The sequence below is a fragment of the Pristis pectinata genome, chromosome 1, assembly GCF_009764475.1.
Source record: "Pristis pectinata isolate sPriPec2 chromosome 1, sPriPec2.1.pri, whole genome shotgun sequence".
Classification (NCBI taxonomy): domain Eukaryota; kingdom Metazoa; phylum Chordata; class Chondrichthyes; order Rhinopristiformes; family Pristidae; genus Pristis; species Pristis pectinata.
In genome coordinates, this window is record NC_067405.1 from 71,648,829 (window position 1) to 71,669,679 (window position 20,851).

Below are 20,851 nucleotides of genomic sequence, written 5' to 3' on the forward strand. Positions count from 1 at the left end.
GAGGCTGAGGGGTGACCCGATAGAAGTATATAACATTATGAGAGATGTAGACAGAGTCTTTTTCCTGGAGTGGAAATGTTAAATACCAGAAGGCATAGTTTTAAGGTGAGGGGGGAAAGTTTAAAGGAGATTTACAAGACAAGTTTTTTTTTACACTGGTAGGTGTCTGGAACATGCTGCCAGGGAGGTGGTAGAAGCAGATATGATAGTGACGTTTAAGAGGGATTTTAGACAGGCACATGAACAGGCAGGGAATGGAGGGATACAGACCATGTGCAGGCAGATGGGATTAGTTTGGATTGGCATCATGGTCAGCACAGACATTGTGGGCTGAAAGGCCTGTACCTGTGCTGTACTGTTCTATGTTCTGTGTTCTAAAAGCTGAAAGGGTGGAGGGTGTTCCTGTCAAGTTCAGTAAAATCTAGAAAGGGTTGCCAGGGTCATATAGGATGAAATCCACAACCAAAGGACTGTAGATATAAGGTAGTCGCTAATAGGTCCAGAAGTGATTCATTAGTCACTCAGTAATCAAACACAGCAGAGAGTGGTAGGACGATGCAGCTGCCTGCTGTGAGATGATTGAGGTGAATAGCATGGATGCATTTAAAGGGTAACTGGATAAGCACATGAGGTGGAAAGCAATGGAAGAAGATGCACTAATGCTGCATTAGTGGTTGTTCTCTTCCTGCAGGTTGGATAGGGACCTGTGGGAGTAAGCAGAGCTCATCAAACAGTCTCCTACTGAGCAGAATAGAGGATTATTTCACAGTTTCTGTTTTCCTTCCAGTGCACCATGTGCCATCCTGCAGCTGTGTGGAAAATGTGGGAGTCAGTCGACTGCCACACATCATTACCAGGTAAAGGCTTTGTTACGTGAGCAGCCATGCAATGCGATAGAACTGCAGGCAGTAGGTGATCTCTCACTGACACTAACTGACCAACATTCAGTATTTGGCCAGCAATGAACTGCTGAAATCTGGATTTAATGAAATGGGATGTTTACATGGCAACCATCATTTGAAGGGAACAAAGTAGAGCTTTCATTTTAGTACTTTCTTGCAGTAAGCACGTTGGTTAATGTAATACAGTCTGTCCATCAGTCTGAACTATTTTAATTTGAACATGATCACAAAACCACAATAGCTCACTCCTTTTCAGTTCTCCAAATGTTTCTCTGCCTTCTTCAGGCTCCACCTCTCTTCCATATTAGAGCCCTAGTTCCCCTTTAAGATCCTCCTTGTGCTCATATCCCTCCAGGACCTTGCCGTTGTCGATCCATCACCAGATGTATGTCTCCCCAAGTCTCATCTCTACCACTGCTCTCTTGGGAATCCCTTAGCTCTTTAGACCCCGAGCTCTGGAATTCTCCTTGTAAACACAGCCTCTCTCATGCCTACTTTAAGAAACATTTTGAGAACTATTTCTGCCCTAATATCTTCTGCCCTAATATCTCCTTCCCTGACCCAGTGTCAAATTATGTCTGATTTCCTTGCCTCGATGCTGCCTGGACTAGAAGGCTGATTTATACGGAGAAACTGGATAGGCTGGGACTGTTTTTCTTTGAGCGAAGGAAGCTGAAGGGTGACCTGATAGAGGCTTATAAAATCTTGAGGGGCATAGATAGCCTAGATGGTCACAGTCTTTTTGCTAGGGTAAGGGAGGACATAGGTTTAAGACAAGAGGGGAAAGATTTAAAGGGGACCTGAGGAGCAAGTTTCTCCACACAGAGGGTGGTGGGTGTATGGAATGAGTTGCCAGAGGAGGTGGCAGAGGCAGATACAGTTAAAAAGCATTTGGACAGGTACATGGATAGGAAAGATTTGGAGGGCAAATGGGACTAGCTCAGGTAAGCACCTTGGTTGTTCTGGACAAGTCGGGCCAAAGGGCCTACTTCCGTGCTGTATAATTCTGACTGACTTACCAAGCCAAAGGTGCTGTTTAGAAACTAGCCATTGTTACTTTGCAGAATTTTTTTCATCGGACAGGGGGTTCAACAAGCTTGGGAGGACCAAAGGACTGCAGATGCTGGAATCGAGATGAAAAACACGGTGATGCTGGAGGATCTCAACAGGCCAGGCAGCATCCGTGGAGAAAAGCAGGCAGTCAGGACCCTTCTTTAGGACTGAAGATGGGAAAAGGGGGGAGCCCAATATATAGGAGGGAAAAGCAGAGCAGTGATAGGTGGACAAAAGAGGGGAGGTGGGGTGGGCACAAGGTGGTGATAGGTAGATGCAGGTAAAAGATAGTGATAGGCAGGTGCGGGGGAGGAGGGGAGAGCAGATCCGCCGGCGGATGGGTCAAAGGTCAGGAGAGAGAGGGAAAAAGATGGTAGAAAAAAGAGAGAGAGGCTAGAAAAGGGAAGAGAGAAGAACCATGGTGGGGGGGAAGGGGCATTACCTAAAGTGGGAGAATTCAATGTTCATGCTGTTAGGCTGCAAGGTTCCAAGACGGAAACTGAGGTGCTGTTCCTCCAGTTTGAGCTTGGAATTCTCCTGGCAGTGGAGGAGGCCGAGGACTGACATATCTGTGATAACGTGGGAGGGGGAGTTGAAGTGACTGGCAATGGGGGGGATGCAGATCATAATTACGGTGTTCTGCGAAACGGTTACCTAGTCTTCATTTGGTCTCACCAACGTAGAAGAGGCCACACTTGGAGCACCGAATGCGGTAGATGATATTAAGGGAGGTGCGGGTGAATCTCTGTCTCACCTGAAAGGACTGTTTGGGTCCCTGGATAGAGGTGGTGTTGGGGCAGTTGTTGCACCTATGGCGGGGGCAGTGGAAAGTTCCTGAGGTGGGAACGGGATGGGTGGGGAAGGACGAGTGAACTAGGGAGTCGCGGAGAGAGCGGTCCCTGCGAAAGGCAGAAAGGGGTGGGGAGGGGAAGATATGCTTGGTAGTGGGGTGTCCTCAGCTCCTCTCACTCAAGCCACCCCATCTGAGGGAGAGCAACACGCAGGCCCGTTTCAGAGAAAGGAAGCACAGAGGCCATGAAGGAATGGTGCCTTTAAATGGGAAGTACAGGTGAGACTGGGATCCGAGGTTGGACCGGGGGGAGGGTGAGCTGGAGTTGGTGTGAAGATCGAACGTGAGCAGAAGGTTTTTGCAAGAGCATTGTTTGAGTGATGTGGGGGGATGATCAGGATGTTGCTAACCTTTTTAGGAAAAGTGACTTCTTTTTAACAGTGAAGCATTTGTTACTGTGTGGGTTTCCTCCAGGTACTCCAGTTTCCTCCCAGATCCCTAAGAGTGCGGGTTGGTAGGATGCTGCTGTAAATTGCTCCCATTGTGTAGGTGGGTGGTAGAATCTTAGGGGAGTGGATGGGAATGTGGGGAGAATAAAATGCATTTAGGGTAGGATTAGTGTGAATAGGTGCTTGATATTCAGGGCGTATGGTGGACTGAAGGGCCTGTTTCTGTCTGGTATCTCACTGTGACCAATGGACATTTACTTTCCCTACGTTGGAGCATGCCTCCTTCCTCACCCCCACCCCAAATTCTCACACACTTTCTTTGGACCCAGATGCTCTTTGCTCTTCTCTCCCTCTATCCGTGCTGACATCCTACGCCGGCCTTGTCACCAGGCCTGTGATTCAAGGGGGCTCTCTTCTCGCCACCCCTTCCTTCTCTTTCCAATGATTCAAGCTGGAAGAAAGACCGAGAGTGTCTGGGCTGCAGTGTGCAGTTAGCCACTCGTGTCTGATCCCATATCAACTGTTTCCTTCCCTATTCCGCTTCAGGTAGAAGCTCTTTCCTCATCTTGGAATGGAGGAGAAGGGAGTCCCCTACCCAACTCTGCCCCTCCCCTTAGCATCCCCAGCAACAATTATCCCTCAAGTCAAAAGAAAGTCATTCAATGTCATTCAACATAAGAAATTTGACTGCAAAATAAGGTCCCAAAGTTTAATGCATTAATGTTCTAGACTTTTGAATTATTGGAAGGGGACATGTTCAGCATCTCAATCAAGAGATCACAGCTCCAAAGGTGCACTGGACAAGGTCCAAACCACTGCACTGCAGTTTCTGTGCCAGAGGCAAGACCACAACCACCATGCCCTGTTATACACATCTGTTGTAAGGAGTGAGTTCAGCATCTCAATCAAGAGATCACAGCTCCAAAGGTGCACTGGACAAGGTCCAAACCACTGCACTGCAGTTTCTGTGCCAGAGGCAAGACCACAACCACCATGCCCTGTTATACACATCTGTTGTAGGGAGTGAGTTCAATGGTAAAATTGGTAAATTAGTTTATTATTGTCACATATACTGAGGTACAGTGAAAAACATTGTTTTGCATGCTTTCCATACAGATCATTTTGTCACATCAGTACATTGAGGTTGTACAAGGGAAAACAATAACAGAATGCACAATATAGTGTTATAGTTACAGAGAAAGTGCAGTCAGACAATAAGGTGCAAGGCCATGACGAGGTAGATTGTGAGGTCAAGAGTCCATCTTAGCGTACAAGGGGCCCTTTCAATAGTCTTATAACAGCGGGATAGAAGCTGTCCTTGAACCGGGTGGTCCGTGCTTTCAGACTTCTGTATCTTCTGTCCAACTGGGGGGGGGCTGGGGGTGGGGTGGGCTGATTATGTTGGCTGCTTTACCGAGGCAGCAAGAAGTGTAGACAGAGTCTATGGAGAGGAGGCTGGTTTTCATGACGTGCTGAGCTGTGTTCATTTGTTTCAATGACTCCACTGTGGTGCACAGTGTTGTGTTGTTTGCTTCCATCGTCTGCAAGGGAAGATGAATGAATGGGTGTGAGGGGCAGTGACCCAGTGAGAGGATGCACAAAGGTGGGCAGAGGTCAGTGCCGGGCTTCAAGGTGACTTAGATTGAGTGAGTGAGGCAAATACATGGCAGATGCAGTATAAGTGGATAAATGTGAAGTTAGCCCCATTCGATACAAGAAACGGGAGGGCAGTGTATTGTTTAAATGGTGTTTAATTGGGAAATTTGGTGGACAGAGAGACTTGGGTGGTCTTATCCTTTTTCTTAGGCAGGCCCTCAGAATCGAGGATGACTTGTTTCCAAAGCGGTTTTGTGGATTCTAAAGTGGGAGATAAGGCCAGTGGGAAAACAGCAGAATCTTCCATGGATGGGGCAAGAGACAGCTGGAGGGCAGGGGGGTGTTGCGGGATGCCGTGTTCCTTCCACCACTTGCAGAGTTCTACTGTTTGCTCCCGATGCATGACATCAGGGTTCTGAATGCCACCCTGAACGTTCGTCCTCCACTTTGAGTGGCCATGGGCTAGTGGTTCGCGGGAGCAATGGGGTTGTTGCACAAGTTACTTAAAGCAAGTGTGCCAGGTGCAGTGAGTAGTTCTGAAGCTAAATGGTATATATTGGCCTTCAGAGCAACAGGTTTTGAGTGCAGTGGCAAGGATGTCGTGCTACAATGATATGGGGCCTTGGTGAGACCACACCTGCAGTATAGTGGGCAGTTTAGCTCTCCTTACCCAAGAATGGATCTACTAACCATAGAGGGAGTGCAACTTATTGCTGGAATGGCAGGGCAATTGTATGAGGGGAGACTGGATTGACTGGACTTGTATTCACTAGAGTTTAGAAGAATGGGAAGGGGCTATAATTGAAATAGGACTATAATTGAAATAGGACTAGAGAGCTGGGATGTAGGGGGTGTCTGGAATGAGGGGTCAGAATCTTGGGTTACAAACTTAGGACTGAGATGAGAAATTTTGTCACTCGGGGTGGTGAATCTGTGGAGGAGAGGTTGATGAATATATTTAAGAAGGTAGATTTCTTGATGCAGAAGATATCAAGGCGTATGGGGAAAGAGAAGGAATGTAGAATTGAGATGATCAGTTATGTCTGCACTGAATGTTGGGGACAGGTTGATAGGACAGAATGACCTCATACTGCCCCTCTTTTCTATGTTTCTATGTAAGTGTCTGAACTCCTAAAGCAGATTTAGTTTAATACTGGTTACCTTCCATACAGGATCCTCTGGTACTTCTGATGTTGAAATGCTAGAACGTTTTATTAACATTTCTCAAAAATATATTCAGTTACTGTGGGCAATTTCTTCGGGTTGCACTGTGGCACAGCTGGCGGAGCTGCTACCTCACAGCTCCAGTGACCTGGGTTCGATCCTGACCTCGGGTGTTGTCTGTGTGGAGTTTGCACGTTCTCCCTGTGACCACGTGGGTTTCCTCTCGGTGTTAACGGACACGTGAGAGAATAGGTTACAGAAATTAATGGAGGGATGGGATTGCTCTGAGAGATGGCATAGACTTAATGGGCCAAATGGTCTCCTATGAAATAAGAAATACGAAGCAATAAAACAAAATCAGGTAGAAAAGTCAATGGATCATTTATCCCTGGAGCTAGCTGTCTTTGAGTTATGTTCTATCAGGCTACTATTTTGCCACAGCGGATAACTACTGATGTTCATTTCACACAGAAGGGGGAATCTGTTGTCATTGCACCAGGATATACCTTGTCTCGGACCAAGAGTAACATTAGTGTCTCCCTGTGTGATGAATTCTTCAATCGACCCAAGCTTGTCAAGAAATATGTTTCAAGGTAATTTCAGTGTGATAATCAGTGTGATTTGCTCACTGGGGCAGTGGGATAGGCAGAAGCAGAGCACAGAGGACATACCGCTCTTTGTGTGTCTCTGAGCACCCATCCACCTTGCACAGCTTACTATGTTTATCCAAGGTTAATTTACCTTGTTGTATCTGCTAATTTCACTGCATTGTACAGCTTGTTGTTTCTGCCCAGCAGCTATTCAACACAGCTCGGTAAATCTGTCCAGTTCCTCTTGTACTGATTTCTATATCGATCTGAGTCTCTGTATACCTTGCTAAGTATACCTCAGCTCTTGTCCATCATGTATGATGTCTGTCTCCCTCTCATATTGTACAGCTCGATGCCAATCTCAGGTGTTGTACTGCTTACTTTATCTGTCCATGTCCCCCTGCAGTGTAATGTTTGGCATACCTGTGTCAATCACTGACTGCACAGCAGGTTACACCTGTCTCAACTCCTGAACTCCTGCAGTACCCACTGTAATGTACCTTTGCTTTGTCTGTCTGAGACTGCAATCTGTACTGTATGTAGGTGGAATGTCTGTTGCATTGTACACCTGGCTATCCCTGTTATAGGTTCTATAATATACAGCTTGCTACATCTACACTGTCACCTTGTGATGATACAGTTTGTTACAGCTGCCCACCTACAATACAACTTGCTGCACTCTGCCTCGGTTCCTACCTCTCCCAAAACTGTGCCATTTGCTGTTTGTCTTCCAGTAATTGTACGGTCCACCACATGTCCCCATCTCCCTGTACCATGCAGGTTAGACTCAGGGTTATACAGCTCAGAAACAGGCCCTTCAGCCTAAATCATCTGTACTGACCAAGATGCCTTTCTACACTAATCCTATTTGCCTGCATTTGGCCCTCAAAACCTTTCCCATCCATGCAACTGTCTAAATATCTTCTAAACATTGCAATTGTACCTGCTTCTACTACTTCCTCTGGCAGCTCGTTCCATATACCCATCACCCTCTGTCTGGAAAAAGTTTTCCATCAGATCCCTTTTAAATCTTTCCTCTCTCACTTGAAATCTTAGACTGCCGTAACCTGGGAAAAAATCTGTGATTATCCACCCTACCTACACCCCTCATGATTTTATAAACCTCTAAGGTTACTCCTGTACAGTCTGCCAGCTATGATATAAAACTTTACTTCTGTCATGTAAAATACTTTCGAGTTCAATTTCTTTATTTGTCATTGTACTGTTGCGACAACAACACAACGAGATTACGATGGCACTCCCTGGCCTAATAAAAACCAAAACAGTAAATTGATAAGAGCAATTATAACTATAAAACAAACATACTTACACAAATATAAAGTATAAAAAAAATAAAAAGGCAGTGTGCAAATGAACCATGATAATAATAATAATGATAATCAGCAGCATATCAATATCAATATGTTAAATAACACCATGATGAGTCCAGCCTTTTAACTTACTATTGCAGGTTTTTAACTATTTCCCTTGGGTGGGGAGTTCTGGGTGCTGGTGTAATACCCATGTGTTTTACATTTTAAGTTTGCTGTATCGCACTTCTATTGAAGCTCCTGTAATCTGGGATCAATCCTGACCTCAGATCCTGTCTGTGTGGAGTTTGCAGGTTCTCCCTGTGACCGTGTGGGTTTCCTCTCGGTGCTCCAGTTTCCTCCCATGTTCCAAAGACGGGCAGGTTGTGATATAGAGGAACTGTGCCATCACATCAACTGTGATAGCACATTTCCCCTATAAGGCACTAACACTGCTGCCATGAAGTCAGTGCATAAGTGAGTCGATGTTTGCTTGTGGGAAAGATTGCAAATCAATTCTGGTGTGAGCAATCACACTCTGTTTCCAAGCTGTATCATTTTAAAAGTATGCATTTTTAATTGTGGTATGCTTGTTGGTTATCTAATGGAGTGTACTGTAGTTGAGAGTTTATAACTTTCCTTGTCAGTACTAATTCAGATTTTTATCCAATTTTTCAGGCCTGCACCAGAGAAGGATACGTGAGTGTTCACTTTTTCTTTACGTTTAATATAAGCCATCTTGAGCATCAGAATAATTCACTGATTGTCAGTGAACATCCTTACACCTGGAGCTGTTTGAAGTTGTATGCCAACTGCAATCATTTCCTCACCATTTTTCTACCAGATGTGGGAAATAAAGGGCTAAAGGTAACATAGATATGTAATTGGCTAAGGAATAATCTTAGCTAATTACATGTCTAAGAAGAGGGTAGTGGGGGATCCCAGGGGTCAGTATTAGAAAAATGATGTACATTAGCCATCTGGACCTGGGTTATATGGGATACAATACCAAAGGCCGCAGATAGTACAAAAGTTGGCACTGTTGTATATAGGAGGATGTAGATTGGCTGGTGAAATGGGCTGACCCTTGGCAAATACCATTTAATACTGACAATTGTGAAATGATGAATTTTGGAGAGAGTGTATAATCTGAATGGTGCTATTTAGTGGCGGTTACAAGGACAGGGGTGCCTGGAGGTGCATGTTCACTTTGAGGGAAGCAGGGCAAGTTGATAAGTTAATGAAAGAAATATATATGCTCCTGAGCTTTGTATAGGGAGTCAGGCAGCACAGCCAGTAGAGCTGCTGCTCCAAAACTCCAGCAACCTGGGTTCAATCCTGACCTCAGATCCTATACATGTGGAGTTTGCACATTCTCCCTGTGACCATGTGGGTTTCCTCCAAGTGCTCCAGTTTCCTCCCATGTTCCAAAGACGGGCAGGTTGGCAGGTTATTCGGTCACTATAAATTGTCCCTGGTGTGTAGGTGAGAGGTAGAATCCGGTGGAGCTGAGAACAATGCGGAGAGAATAAAATGGTATTGGTGTAGGATTATATTACTGGTTGATGGTCGATGCGGAATTAGTTGGCCAAAGGGCTTGTTTCTGTGCTGTGACACAATGAACAAAGCATGTTTTTTAAAAAAAAGTTGGAGCAAACCTCTTCACCAGTTAGCTGAAGAATTGTTTGCAATTATTCTGAGTGCCACACTTGTGAAAGATGTCACACCCCTGGAGAGGGTAATGGGGAGGAGAACGGAGAAACGGGGATTATTCTTTCTGCTGCAGAGGACATGAGTGGGAGATCTAATAGAGGTATTCAAAGTCATGAGGAGCTTTGACAAACTTCAACTGTTCCCTCTGGTGAGTAGATCAGTAATCAGAGGTTCTAGATTTAAAATAATTATTGAAAGAACAGAAGAGAAAAGATATTTTTCAACACAAAGGGTTGTTAAGATCTGAGGTTACACCTGAATCAGATTCAGTAGGAACCTTCCAAAAAGAAAACACTTGGCCAGGTCTTCATGTATATACATAACTTGGTGTACAGGATAGGAAGCACAATGTCTAAAGTAGAGGATTAATTTGCAAAGGTGTGAATCAAACTGGACAGCACTTTAAACTGCCTGGATACAGTGGGCCGAATTACCTCTTTCTGAGCTACAAGATCCAATAATTCCATTATGCCTGTATTTCCTTACAAAAGCATTGAATACATTCAAAGCTGGTGACAACATCTCATTTGCTGACCCCTCCACAATTTTTTCCAAGTGACTGCTGGATCGAACCTATTGCCTGTGACCCCTACCAAAAGCACCATGTCCCCATCAGTAATTCTATTCCCATCCCAGACTTCTGTCTCAGGCTGAACCACATTATGGACAACTTTGGTATTCTCTTTGATTCTGGTCCCATTTTCTCTCCTTCCCTACAACTACCCTTAGCACTTGCATATTTGTCATCACCTCAGCCAAGCCCATGTGTTGCTGAAGACTTCTAATAAGCTCAATTATTTCAACACTTTCCTACCTCTACATCTACATAACAGTCTACATAAAATGAACCTTCTCCAAGTCTCTGCTGACAGACCAGGTACCACTCTCACAACCACTACTCTGTTTGCTGACAAACACCTCAGTTTTAAAATGTACATCCCTGCATCGAAATCATGGCCACTCTCCAGTTCTGTCCGCAGCTCCCCCCAGAAATTCCATCCTGTGCATCACTACCTGTACTTCCAGCCTAAGCTATAGAATTGCCTCCCTAAACTCCATCTGCAAACTGACATATAAAACCTACCTTTGCCAATCTTCTGGTCACCTCCTCCCTTGGCTTGATATCTATTTTTTCTTGTTAGCGGTCCCATGAAATGCAAATTACTATTTCTAATACTGAAAGGTCTGGATGGAGTAGACCTGGAGGGGATGTTTCCATTAGTAGGAGTCTCGGATCTGAGGCCACAGCCTCAGAATAAAAGGATGTCCCATTAAAACTGAGATGAGGAGGAATTTCTTCAGCCAGAGGGTAGTGAATCTATGAAATTCGATGCCACGGAGGGCTGTGGAGGCCAAGTCATTGGGTGTATTTAAAACACAGATTGATAGGTTCTTGATTGGTAAGGGGGTTAAGGGTTGCAGGGAGAAAGTGGAAGAATGGGGTTAAATAAAAATCAACCGTGATTGAATGGTGGAGCAGAATCGATGGGCTGAATGGCCTAATTCTGCTGCTATACCTTATGGTCTTACGTTAAGTAGTTATGGCTGACTTTCTATCCCTAACCCAAGGGCTCTAGGGACCAATATTAGCTAACTTGGCTTGATGGTAGGAAGCAGAGGGTGATGGTGGAAGGTTGTTTCTCTGACTGGAGGCCCGTGACTGATGGTGTGCCACAGGGGTCGGTGCTGGGCCATTGTTATTCCTCATTTATTTAAACGATTTGGATGTGAATGTACAAGACGTGGTTTAGTAAGTACGCAGATGGCATTAAAATAGGTGGTATCGTAGACAGTGAAGAACGTTATCAAAAATTTCAGGGGGATCTTGATCAGCTAGGTAAGTGGGCTGAGGAATGGCAGGTAGCGTTCAATCCAGATAAGTGTTGCATTTTGGGAGGTCAGACTAGGGTAGGATTTTCACAGTGAGTGGTAGGGCACTGTGGAGTGTTACAGAACAGAGGGACCTAGGAGTACAAGTACATAATTCCCTGAAAGTGGCGTCACAGGTAGACAGGGTGGTGAAGGTGGCGTGTAGCACACTGGCCTTCATCAGTCAGGACATTGAGTATAGAAGTTGGGCTGTTATGATGCAATTGTATAAGATGTTGGTGAGGATGCAACTGGAGTACTGTGGACAGTTTTGGTTACCCTGTTATAGGAAAGATGTCATTAACCCGGAAAGAGTGCAAAGAAGATTTACAAGAATGTTGTCAGGACTCGAGAGCCTGAGTTATAGGAGTGGTTGGGCAGGTTAGGATTTTATTCCTTGGAGCCTAGGAGAATGAGGGGTGACCTTACAGAAGTGTATAAAATCATGAGGAGCATAGATAGGGTGAACACATACAGTCTTTTTCCCAGGGAAAGGGAATTAAAAACTAGAGGGCATGGGTTTAAGGTGAGAGGGGAAAGATTTACAAGCGACTTGAGGGGCAACTTCGCACAGAAGGTGGTGCATGTATGGAATGAGCTGCCAGAGGAATTGGTTGAGGCAGGTACAGCAACAACATTTATGGCATGCAAAAGTATGGGCACCCCTGGTCAAAATTTCTGTGACTGTGAATAGCTAAGCGAGTAAAAGGTGACCTTATTTCCAAAAGGCATAAAGTTTCCTACATCCTCACCACAAAATTCAACATCAGAAGTTTGCAAAGGAACATCTAAACAAGCCTGATGCATTTTGGAAACAAGTCCTATGGACTGATGAAGTTAAAATAGAACTTCTCGGCCGCAATGAGCAAAGGTATGTTTGGAGAAAAAAGGGTGCAGAATTTCATGAAAAGAACACCTCTCCAACTGTTAAGCACAGGGGTGGATCGATCATGCTTTGGGCTTGTTTTGCAGCCAGTGGCATGGGGAACATTTCACTGGTAGAGGAAAGAATGAATTCAATTAAATACCAGCAAATTCTGGAAGCAAGCATCACACCATCTGTAAAAAAAAGAGGATGAAAAGAGGATGGCTTCTACAGCAGAATAACGATCCTAAACACAGCTCAAAATCCATAATGGACTACTCAAGAGGCACAAGCTGAAGGTTTTGCCATGGCCCTCACAGTCCCCCGACCTAAACATCATCGAAAATCTGTGGATAGACCTCAAAAGAGCAGTGCATGCAAGACGGCTCAAGAATCTCACAGAACTAGAAGCGTTTTGCAAGGAAGAATGGGTGAAAATCCCCCAGACAAGAATTGAAAGACTCTTAGCTGGCTACAGAAAGCGTTTACAAGCTGTGATACTTGCCAAAGGGGGTGTTACTAAGTACTGACCATGCAGTGTGTCCAAACTTTTGCTTCGGGCCCTTTTCCTTTTTTGTTATTTTGAACCTGTAAAAGATGGAAATAAAAAAGGTAATCTTGCTTAAAATATTAAAGAAATGTGTCATCTTTAACTTTATGCCTTTTGGAAATCAGGTCATCTTTTACTCGCTTAGCTATTCACAGTAACAGAAATTTTGACCGGGGTGCCCAAACTTTTGCATGCCACTGTAAAAGACACTTGAACAGGTACACAGATAGGAAAGGTTTAGAGGGATATGGGCTGATTGTGGGCAAATGGGACTAGCTTAGATGGGCATCTTGGTCAGCATGGATGGGTTGGACTGAAGGGCCTGTTTCCGTGCCGTATAACTCTGACTCTGTGACCACAGATTAAGCTTGGTCTCAGGGTAAAATTGATCTGAACAGTGGAACAGGGGTTTGGTCAACCTGTTCCTCTTCTTTCCCTGCTCAGCTCAGTTTTTGCTTAGCCTGTTAAATTTCAGGTCCAAACCACCTTGACATCCACAGTACTGATTGAATGTGACATCCCCCTGTAAGGTTGGGATCTTGTACTTTCCAGGGAGCAGCTGGTCACAGACCTGCAGCAGCAGATCACTCAGCTCGTCCAGTTACTGGAACAGGAGAGTCACAAGCAAATGACCGTAGAGAGAAAGGTGAGTCCAAAAGGTTTCGGGTATGCAGGGTAAAATTCTTCTCCTGTGTTAGTTTTCTTGCATCTCAGAGGGGGAAGAGTTGTATCTGGAATGTAAATCACCTGTTTTAAATACTCCTACCTGCTGACGGAAGTAACAGTTGCTATGCTTCATCAACAGGGAGGAGTTGATGCCACACCCAGAGAGCACTGGAAGAGTTGTAGACACATGCAGCACAGAAACAGGCCCTTTGGCCAGCCATCAACCACCCATTTGCAGATCCTACATTAATCCCATTTTATATTTCCCGGATTCTACCACTTATTTACACACTAGGGGTAATTTACAGCGGCCGATTAGCCTACTAACCCACGTGTCCTTGGAAATCAGACCTCCCAGAAGAAACCCACACAGTCACAGGCAGAATGTGCAAAATCCAGTTGCAGTTGCGGGGAGGAGCCAGCAGCTCTTCAAGGGTTGTTTTTTAATTGCCTAAGTATCTGGCAACTTGGCCAATAAAAAGGAAGGTAGGGTAAAGTGGGGTGACCATTGTGTGAGTGGCCAGTGTAAGAGTGGGGAGCTGAGGCTTTGGCTCAAAAGGCTTTGGCGAGGAGGCACAGGTGAGTAGCAGGTAAAAACAGGTAAGGTTTTTGGTTTCCTGTTAATCCGTGACCTTTGACTTAGTGCAGACAGGATGATTGGGCAGTGGAATGCTCCTCCGGTGAGCCGTGGGAAGTCATGGAAACTCTCAGTCTCCCTGGTGACTACATCCGTGGGAAGTGCACCTAGCTGCAGCTCCTGACAGACCAGGTCAAGGAACTGGAGGTGGAGTTGGATATACTCAGGATCATCCGGGAACAGGGCAGGGTTCCCCTGTGACCATTCCCCTCAGTAACAGGTATACCCCTTTGGATACTGTTGGGGGGGATGACCTTTCAGAGGCCAGCAGCAGTAGCCGGGGCACTGGCACTGTGCCCACCTCTGCGGCAAAGAAGGGAAGGGTGAAGTCAGGCAGATAGTGATAGGGGAGTCGATAGTAAGGTGCTCAGGTATTTCTGTGGCCGTAATTGAGGATGGTGCGTTGCCTCCCTGGTGCTAGGGTCAAGGATGTGTCACAGCGGGTACAGGACATTCTGAGAGGGAGAGTGAGCAGCCAGAGGTCATGGTCCAAATAAGTACCAATCTTGTAGGCAGGAGCAGGGATGAGGTCCTGCAAAGTGATTTTAGAGAGTTGGGTTGAAAGTTTAAAAAGCAGGACTTCCAGGTTTGTAATCTCAGGATTACTACCCGTGCTCCATGCTGGTGAGGTGAGAAATCGATGCATGGTGTAGTTCAATACATGGCTAAGGAGCTGGTGCAGGAGGGAGGGCTTCATATTTATGGATCATTGAGCTCCCCTCCAGGGCAGGTGGGACCTGTACAAACAAGACAGTTTGCATCTGAACTGGAGGGGAATCAATATCCTCGCTGGGAGGTTTGCTAGTGCTGCTCGGGAGGGTTTAAACTAGAGTGGCAGGGGGATGGGAACCACAGCAGCAGGACAGCAGGTGGTAGGGTTGAAGGCAAGAAAGATGGTGTGACAAGTAAGACTGAAAGAGACAGGCCAATAAACACAGTGGGACTGATGGGCTGAAGTGTGTTTTGGTTAGCGTAACGCTATTACAGCGCCAGTGACCCGGGTTCAATTCCGGCCACTGTCTGTAAGGAGTTTGTACGTTCTCCCCATGTCTGTGTGGGTTTCGTCTGGGTGCTCCGGTTTCCTCCCACATTCCAAAGACGTACGGGTTAGGAAGCTGTGGGCATGCCATGTTGGCGCCGGAAGCGTTGTGACACTTGCAGGCTGCCCCCAGAACACTCTACGCAAAAGATGCATTTCACTGTGTGTTTCCATGTACATGTGACTAATAAAGATATCTTATCAATGCTAGGAGTATTATGGGTAAGGAGGATGAGCTTAGAGCCTGGATCAGTACATGGAGTTACGATGTTGTTGCCATTACAGAGACCTGGTTGCGTGAGGGACAGAACTGGCAGCTCAATGTTCCTGGGTTTTGTTGTTTTAGATAGAGAGAGGGGTAAAAGAGGTGGAGGGATTGCACCACTGATGACGGAGAATGTCACAGCAGTGCTCAGAGAGGACGCACTGGAGGCTCATCCATAGAGGCAACTTGGGTGGAGCTCTGAAATAAGAAAGGTACAATTACACTGATGGGATTATACTGCAGGCCCCCCAGTAGCCACCGAGAGGTGGAGGAACAGATATGCAGACAGATTATAGAAAGGTGCACAAACAACAGGGTTGTCATAGTGGGGGACTTTAACTTGCCCAGTATTGATTGGAACTTCCTTAATACAAGAGGCTTAGATGGGGCAGGATGTCTTCAGTGCATCCATGAGGGGTTCTTGAAACAGTATGTGGAGAGTTCAACTAGAGGATGGAACATACTGGACCTGGTTTTGGGAAATGAGCCAGGCCAGGTGACAGACCTGATAGTGGGTGAACATTTTGGGAATAGTCTCATTATGTTTTAAGATATTTATGAGTAAAAATAAAATTGGATCTTGCGGGAAGGTACTGAATTGGGTGAGGGCAAATTACAACAGGATAAGACGGGAGCGAAGGGGCATTGATTGGGAGCAGCTGCTGTCGGAGAGTTCTCGCCTGACGTGGGAGTTGTTTAATGACCAGCTGATCAGAGTGCAGGATCGGTATGTTCTGGTAAGGAGTAGGGACAAAAATAGTAAGGTAAGGGAACCTTGGATGACCCAAGTGATCCTAAATTTAGTCAGAAAGAAAGAGGAAGCATATGTAAGGTTTAGGAAGCTAAAATCAGAATGAGCCCTTGTAGAATATAAAGACAGCAGGTAATTAGGAAGACCAAAAGGGGCCATTGAAATGTCCTTCGTGAGCAAGATCAAGGAGAATCTCAAGGCATTTTATACATATTAAGAAAAAGAGAATAAGGTAGGTCCACTCAAGGATAAAGGAAGGAATTTGTGCTTGGAGAGAGCACGTGGCTGAGGTACTAAATGAATACTTGGCGTCGGTATTTACCAAGGAGAAGGATTTGGAGGATAGTGAAAACAGAATGGGGCATGCTAATGTGCTGGAATATTCTGAGGTGAAGGAGGAGGTAGTGCTGGGTCTTCTGAAAAGCATTAAGGTGGATAAGTCCCCAGGGCCTGATGGCATATATCCCACAATATTGAAAGAAGCAAGTGAGGAGATTGCTGGGGCTTTGGCAAAGATCTTTGTGTCCTCACCAGCAACGGGTGAGCTCCCAGAGATCTGGAGAGTAACAAATGTTGTGCCTTTGTTCAAGAAGGGAAACAGGGATAATCCAGGTAATTACAGACCAGTGAGCCTCACGTCAGTGGTAGGGAAACTGTTGGAGAAGATACTGGGATTGATGCGCATTTGGAAAGGATGGCTTGCTTAGGGACAGTCAGCATGGCCTTGTGCGGGACAGGTCATTCCTTACAGACTTGATTGAGTTTTCTGAGGAGGCGACAAAGGAGCTTGATGAGGGTAAGGCAGTGGACGTTATCTACATGGACTTCAGTAAGGTGTTTGACAAGGTCCCTCGTGGTACGTTGATTCAGAAGATGGAGGCATGGGACCCAGGGTGAATTGCAAGTTTGGATTCAAAACTGGCTCTCCCGTAGAAGACAGAGAGTAGGGGTGGGAAGCTGTTATTCTGGCTGGAGATCCATGACCATTGGTGTTCCGCAAGGATCGGTGCTGGGACCTCTGTTGTCTGTGATATATATCAATGATATGGATGAAAATGTAGCAAGGTTAGCAAGTTTGCGGGTGACACCAAGATTGGTGGAGTTGTAGACAATGTAAAGGACTATCAAAGAATACAGCGGGATATAGATCAGTTAGATATGGGCAGAGAAATGGCAGATGGAGTTTAATCCGGGCAAGTGTGAGGTGTTGCACTTTGGGAGGTCAAATGATAGGAGAAAGTGTACAGTTAACGGTAGGCCCCTTAATAGTATTGAGGTACAGAGGGATCTTGGGGTTCAGGTCCATAGTTTGCTGCAAGTGGCTACACAAGTAGACAAGGTGGTAAAGAAGGCATATGGCACTCCTTCATTGGTGGGGTGTTGAGCATAAGAGTAAGGAAGTCATACTGCAGCTGTGTAAAACTTTAGTCAGACCGCACTTGGAGTATTGTGAGCAGTTCTGGTCGCCCCATTATAGGAAGGATGTGGAGAGGGTGCAGTAGAGGTTTAACAAGTTGCTACCTGGATTAGAAGGTATGAGCTATAAGCAAGAGTTTGGACAAACTTGGGTTATTTTCCCTAGACTGTCAGAGGCTGAGGAAAGACCTGACAGAGGTTTTTAAAATTATGAGAGGCATAGATAGGGTAGACAGTCAGAATCTTTTCCCCAGGATAGAAATATCAAACACCAGAGGACATGCTTTTAAGGTTAGAGGGGGGAAGTTTAAAAGTGATGTGAGGGGCAAGTTTTTTTTACACACAGGGAGTGATAGGTTCCTGGAATAGGTTACCAGGGGCAGTAGTGGAAGCAGGCAGTTTGGTGGAGTTTAAGAGGCTTTTAGATAGACACGTGAATATGAAAGGAATGGAAAGATATGAATGATACACAGGAAGAGGACATTTACTATAAACTGGTATCAAGATGGGCACAACATCGTACTGTTCTGTGTTTTATGTACCAGAGGTTAGGACGAACCCTGGTCTCTGGCTGAGTTGGGAGAATCCGACAACGATGCTAGAATTGAAGTAGCAAACCTTAAACTCTTTCCTTTGAAAAAGTGAACATGAAAAGATAACAGGTTAAGCCGAAGTATAGTGGTGCAGCTGGTAGCGCTGCCATCTCACTGCTCCAGAGACCCAGGTTCAATCCTGATCTTAGGCACTGTCTGTATGGCATTTGCACGTTCTCCCTGTGACCACTTGGGTTACCTCTGGGTGCTCCGGTTTCTAATTGGCTGTTCTAAATTGCCCCTTAGTGTGTAGGTGAGCCGTAGAATCTGGGGGGAGCTGATGGAAATATGGGGAGAATAAAATGGGATTGGTGTAAATAGGTGCTTTATGGTCAGCATGGATTTGGTGGGCCAAAAGGTCTTTTTCCCTGTTGTATGACTCTCTAAAACAGGAGCAGGAGTAGGCCACAGCCCCTCGTGCCTGCCCTGCCATTCAATATGACCACGGCTAATCCGCCCCAGGCCGCATCTCATCGTCTGTGCCAGACAAAATTTACCTCCCTTCTCTTTAAGATACCCGCTTTGTTCTAGCCTCCACAATACTCCCATGGCAGATAATTCCAGGGACTCAGCACCCTCTGCAAGAAGTAGTTCCTGCACAATTCACTTTTAAGTGACTGCTTCCTAATCTTGTAACTAAGTCCCCTTGTTTGGTAATCTCCCACCAGTGGAAACATCCCAACGCTTACTGTTACAGTTGTAGTGACTGTGCTTCCTTTGTAGGAAGGAATCACTCTGATAGAGGTCTTTGAAATAATAAAATGGTTTGTAGTGTAGACCTAAAAAATGTTTCCATGTGTGGGAAACTGAACTAAGCCCCATAAAGTCACAAGTGAAATCGACAGGTAATTCAGGAGAAGCATCCTTACCCAGAGGGTTCAGTGGAGGAGGAAGTCGCTACTACATGGCATGGATGAGGTGAAAAGAACCAATGTCTATAAAGGGGAAACCAGAAATGTGCACAGAGGAGGAAGGAATAGAAAGAAGTTCAAATTGGGTGAGGTGGAGGAGGAGGAGGAGGAATGTTTAGAGCCTGCATACTGGCTTGGGTCAGTGAGCTGAAAAGGTCTGTTTCTTTGTTGTAAATTTTACTCTACACTGTAACCTTCAGACCCCAGTTGCCTGTACAAATCAGCTATGATCTAACCACATTTTTGAGCAGATTTGTATTAACAGCTCTCAAATCATTTACAAGGAGAGTTCTCTATATTGCTCCTTTCAAACTTTTCTCCACGACAACCACAAGAAATGAATTAGGAACTGCCCCTTGGGCACTTGTGGGGTGGGCCAGGTAGTTGGGGGCTTACTGGTGAGATATGAAGCAGCCAGAAGCTTGCTTGGTGTTCCAGGGAGATGGTTTCTCACTGCACGTTATTGGTTCCAGTTTCAGAATGAGAACAAGGAGGTAAAGTTGTTGTTGGAGAAGAAGCATGAAGAACACATGAGGTAGGACTTCAAAAGTCTGGGGGCGGGGAGGTGTTACTGAGACGGTTGAGATATTCCTTAAAATGCCGTGGGGCTCCACATTGAGAGCTGAATGTGCGTAGGGAGTTGCATGTTGCACCTGACCCAGGCTTGGTTGACATGAATGGGTGGGGCTGTTGCCATTGCCAACATTCCAAAAGGCCTATTCCGATGCTTTCCTTAAGGTTCAAAAGTAGCCTGAGGTTAATGTTTGAAACAAAATACAGGACTGGAGGACCACTTGCCCTGATAAACGTGTTGAACAATGAGGAGGATGGAGAAAAGGCCAAATTGTGAAGGCAGGTTTCTTTGTTGCAGTGAAATCACAGCCATCCATGCTCTTGAAATCAAGGTGATGAATGAGAAATTTGAAAAGGCGATGGTGGAGATCAAGATGGATGCAGAGAAGCAGTATGGTATGTTCCATTCACACCACTTGGAACAGTTATACTGTGTGGAGAGGATTTGCTATGTTCTTCTGGTTCCCAAACATTTTTTTAAGAAGTTTCAAAATGGCTGTCACCCCTATGAGACTTTCTAGTAATTTGTTCACTCAATGAACTGTTGTCAGCTGAGGTTCCATGCCACCTCTGGGAAAGATTTGAGATCACCTTATACTGGTGAAGAACAGTGCACATTGCCGTACATTCCTTGCCGATGAATTCAATATTCCCAGTGAGGCTGCCTCCCTCTGAGTGTGGACCAGTTTATGTTGCAGTAGTTTGTTCATATCTGTGTGGAAAGTTTAATTGTTATGACAAATCTGGTCCTCGTATGGTGCAGTGAAGAGTTTTCTTCCATGAGGCCTTCGGACCAAAAAGGTTGGACTAATGCACTTGTAGTCGTTGCCTCATGTTTTTGCTTTCTGTATCTGGATGGTACATGACATATTAGTTTAGTCTGATAAGGTGCATGGGATACCTGACCATCGTGGTAAAAAGTGCAAGGGAAAGTTACTGTAAATCTAATATACAGTGCATGGGGTTCTGGTTCAGTCCGATATACAGTACACGAGGTTCTGGCTTGGTCTGATGTACAGTGCACAGGAAGTGCAGTGACACATAGCATATTGGACTGGTCTGAAGTATGATGCGTCAGATACTGGACCAATTTTGTATACGGTGTATTGACACTGGACCAGACTGATACGTGGTGGAAAGGAACCTGGA

At 45.4% G+C, this 20,851-nt stretch overlaps 1 protein-coding gene across 3 annotated transcripts in view; it reads left to right on the forward strand.

The window, feature by feature from the left end:
- Positions 1-20,851, forward strand: part of LOC127575252 (flagellum-associated coiled-coil domain-containing protein 1-like) — a 41,466-nt gene that overhangs the window by 6,395 nt on the left and 14,220 nt on the right. For all 3 annotated transcript variants that reach the window (XM_052024977.1, XM_052024993.1, XM_052024985.1), the window contains exons 3-8: positions 788-857; positions 6,426-6,547; positions 8,533-8,553; positions 13,404-13,497; positions 19,603-19,664; positions 20,001-20,098. In XM_052024977.1, the coding sequence (XP_051880937.1) occupies positions 788-857; positions 6,426-6,547; positions 8,533-8,553; positions 13,404-13,497; positions 19,603-19,664; positions 20,001-20,098 (467 nt within the window). The remainder of the gene's footprint in view (positions 1-787; positions 858-6,425; positions 6,548-8,532; positions 8,554-13,403; positions 13,498-19,602; positions 19,665-20,000; positions 20,099-20,851) is intronic.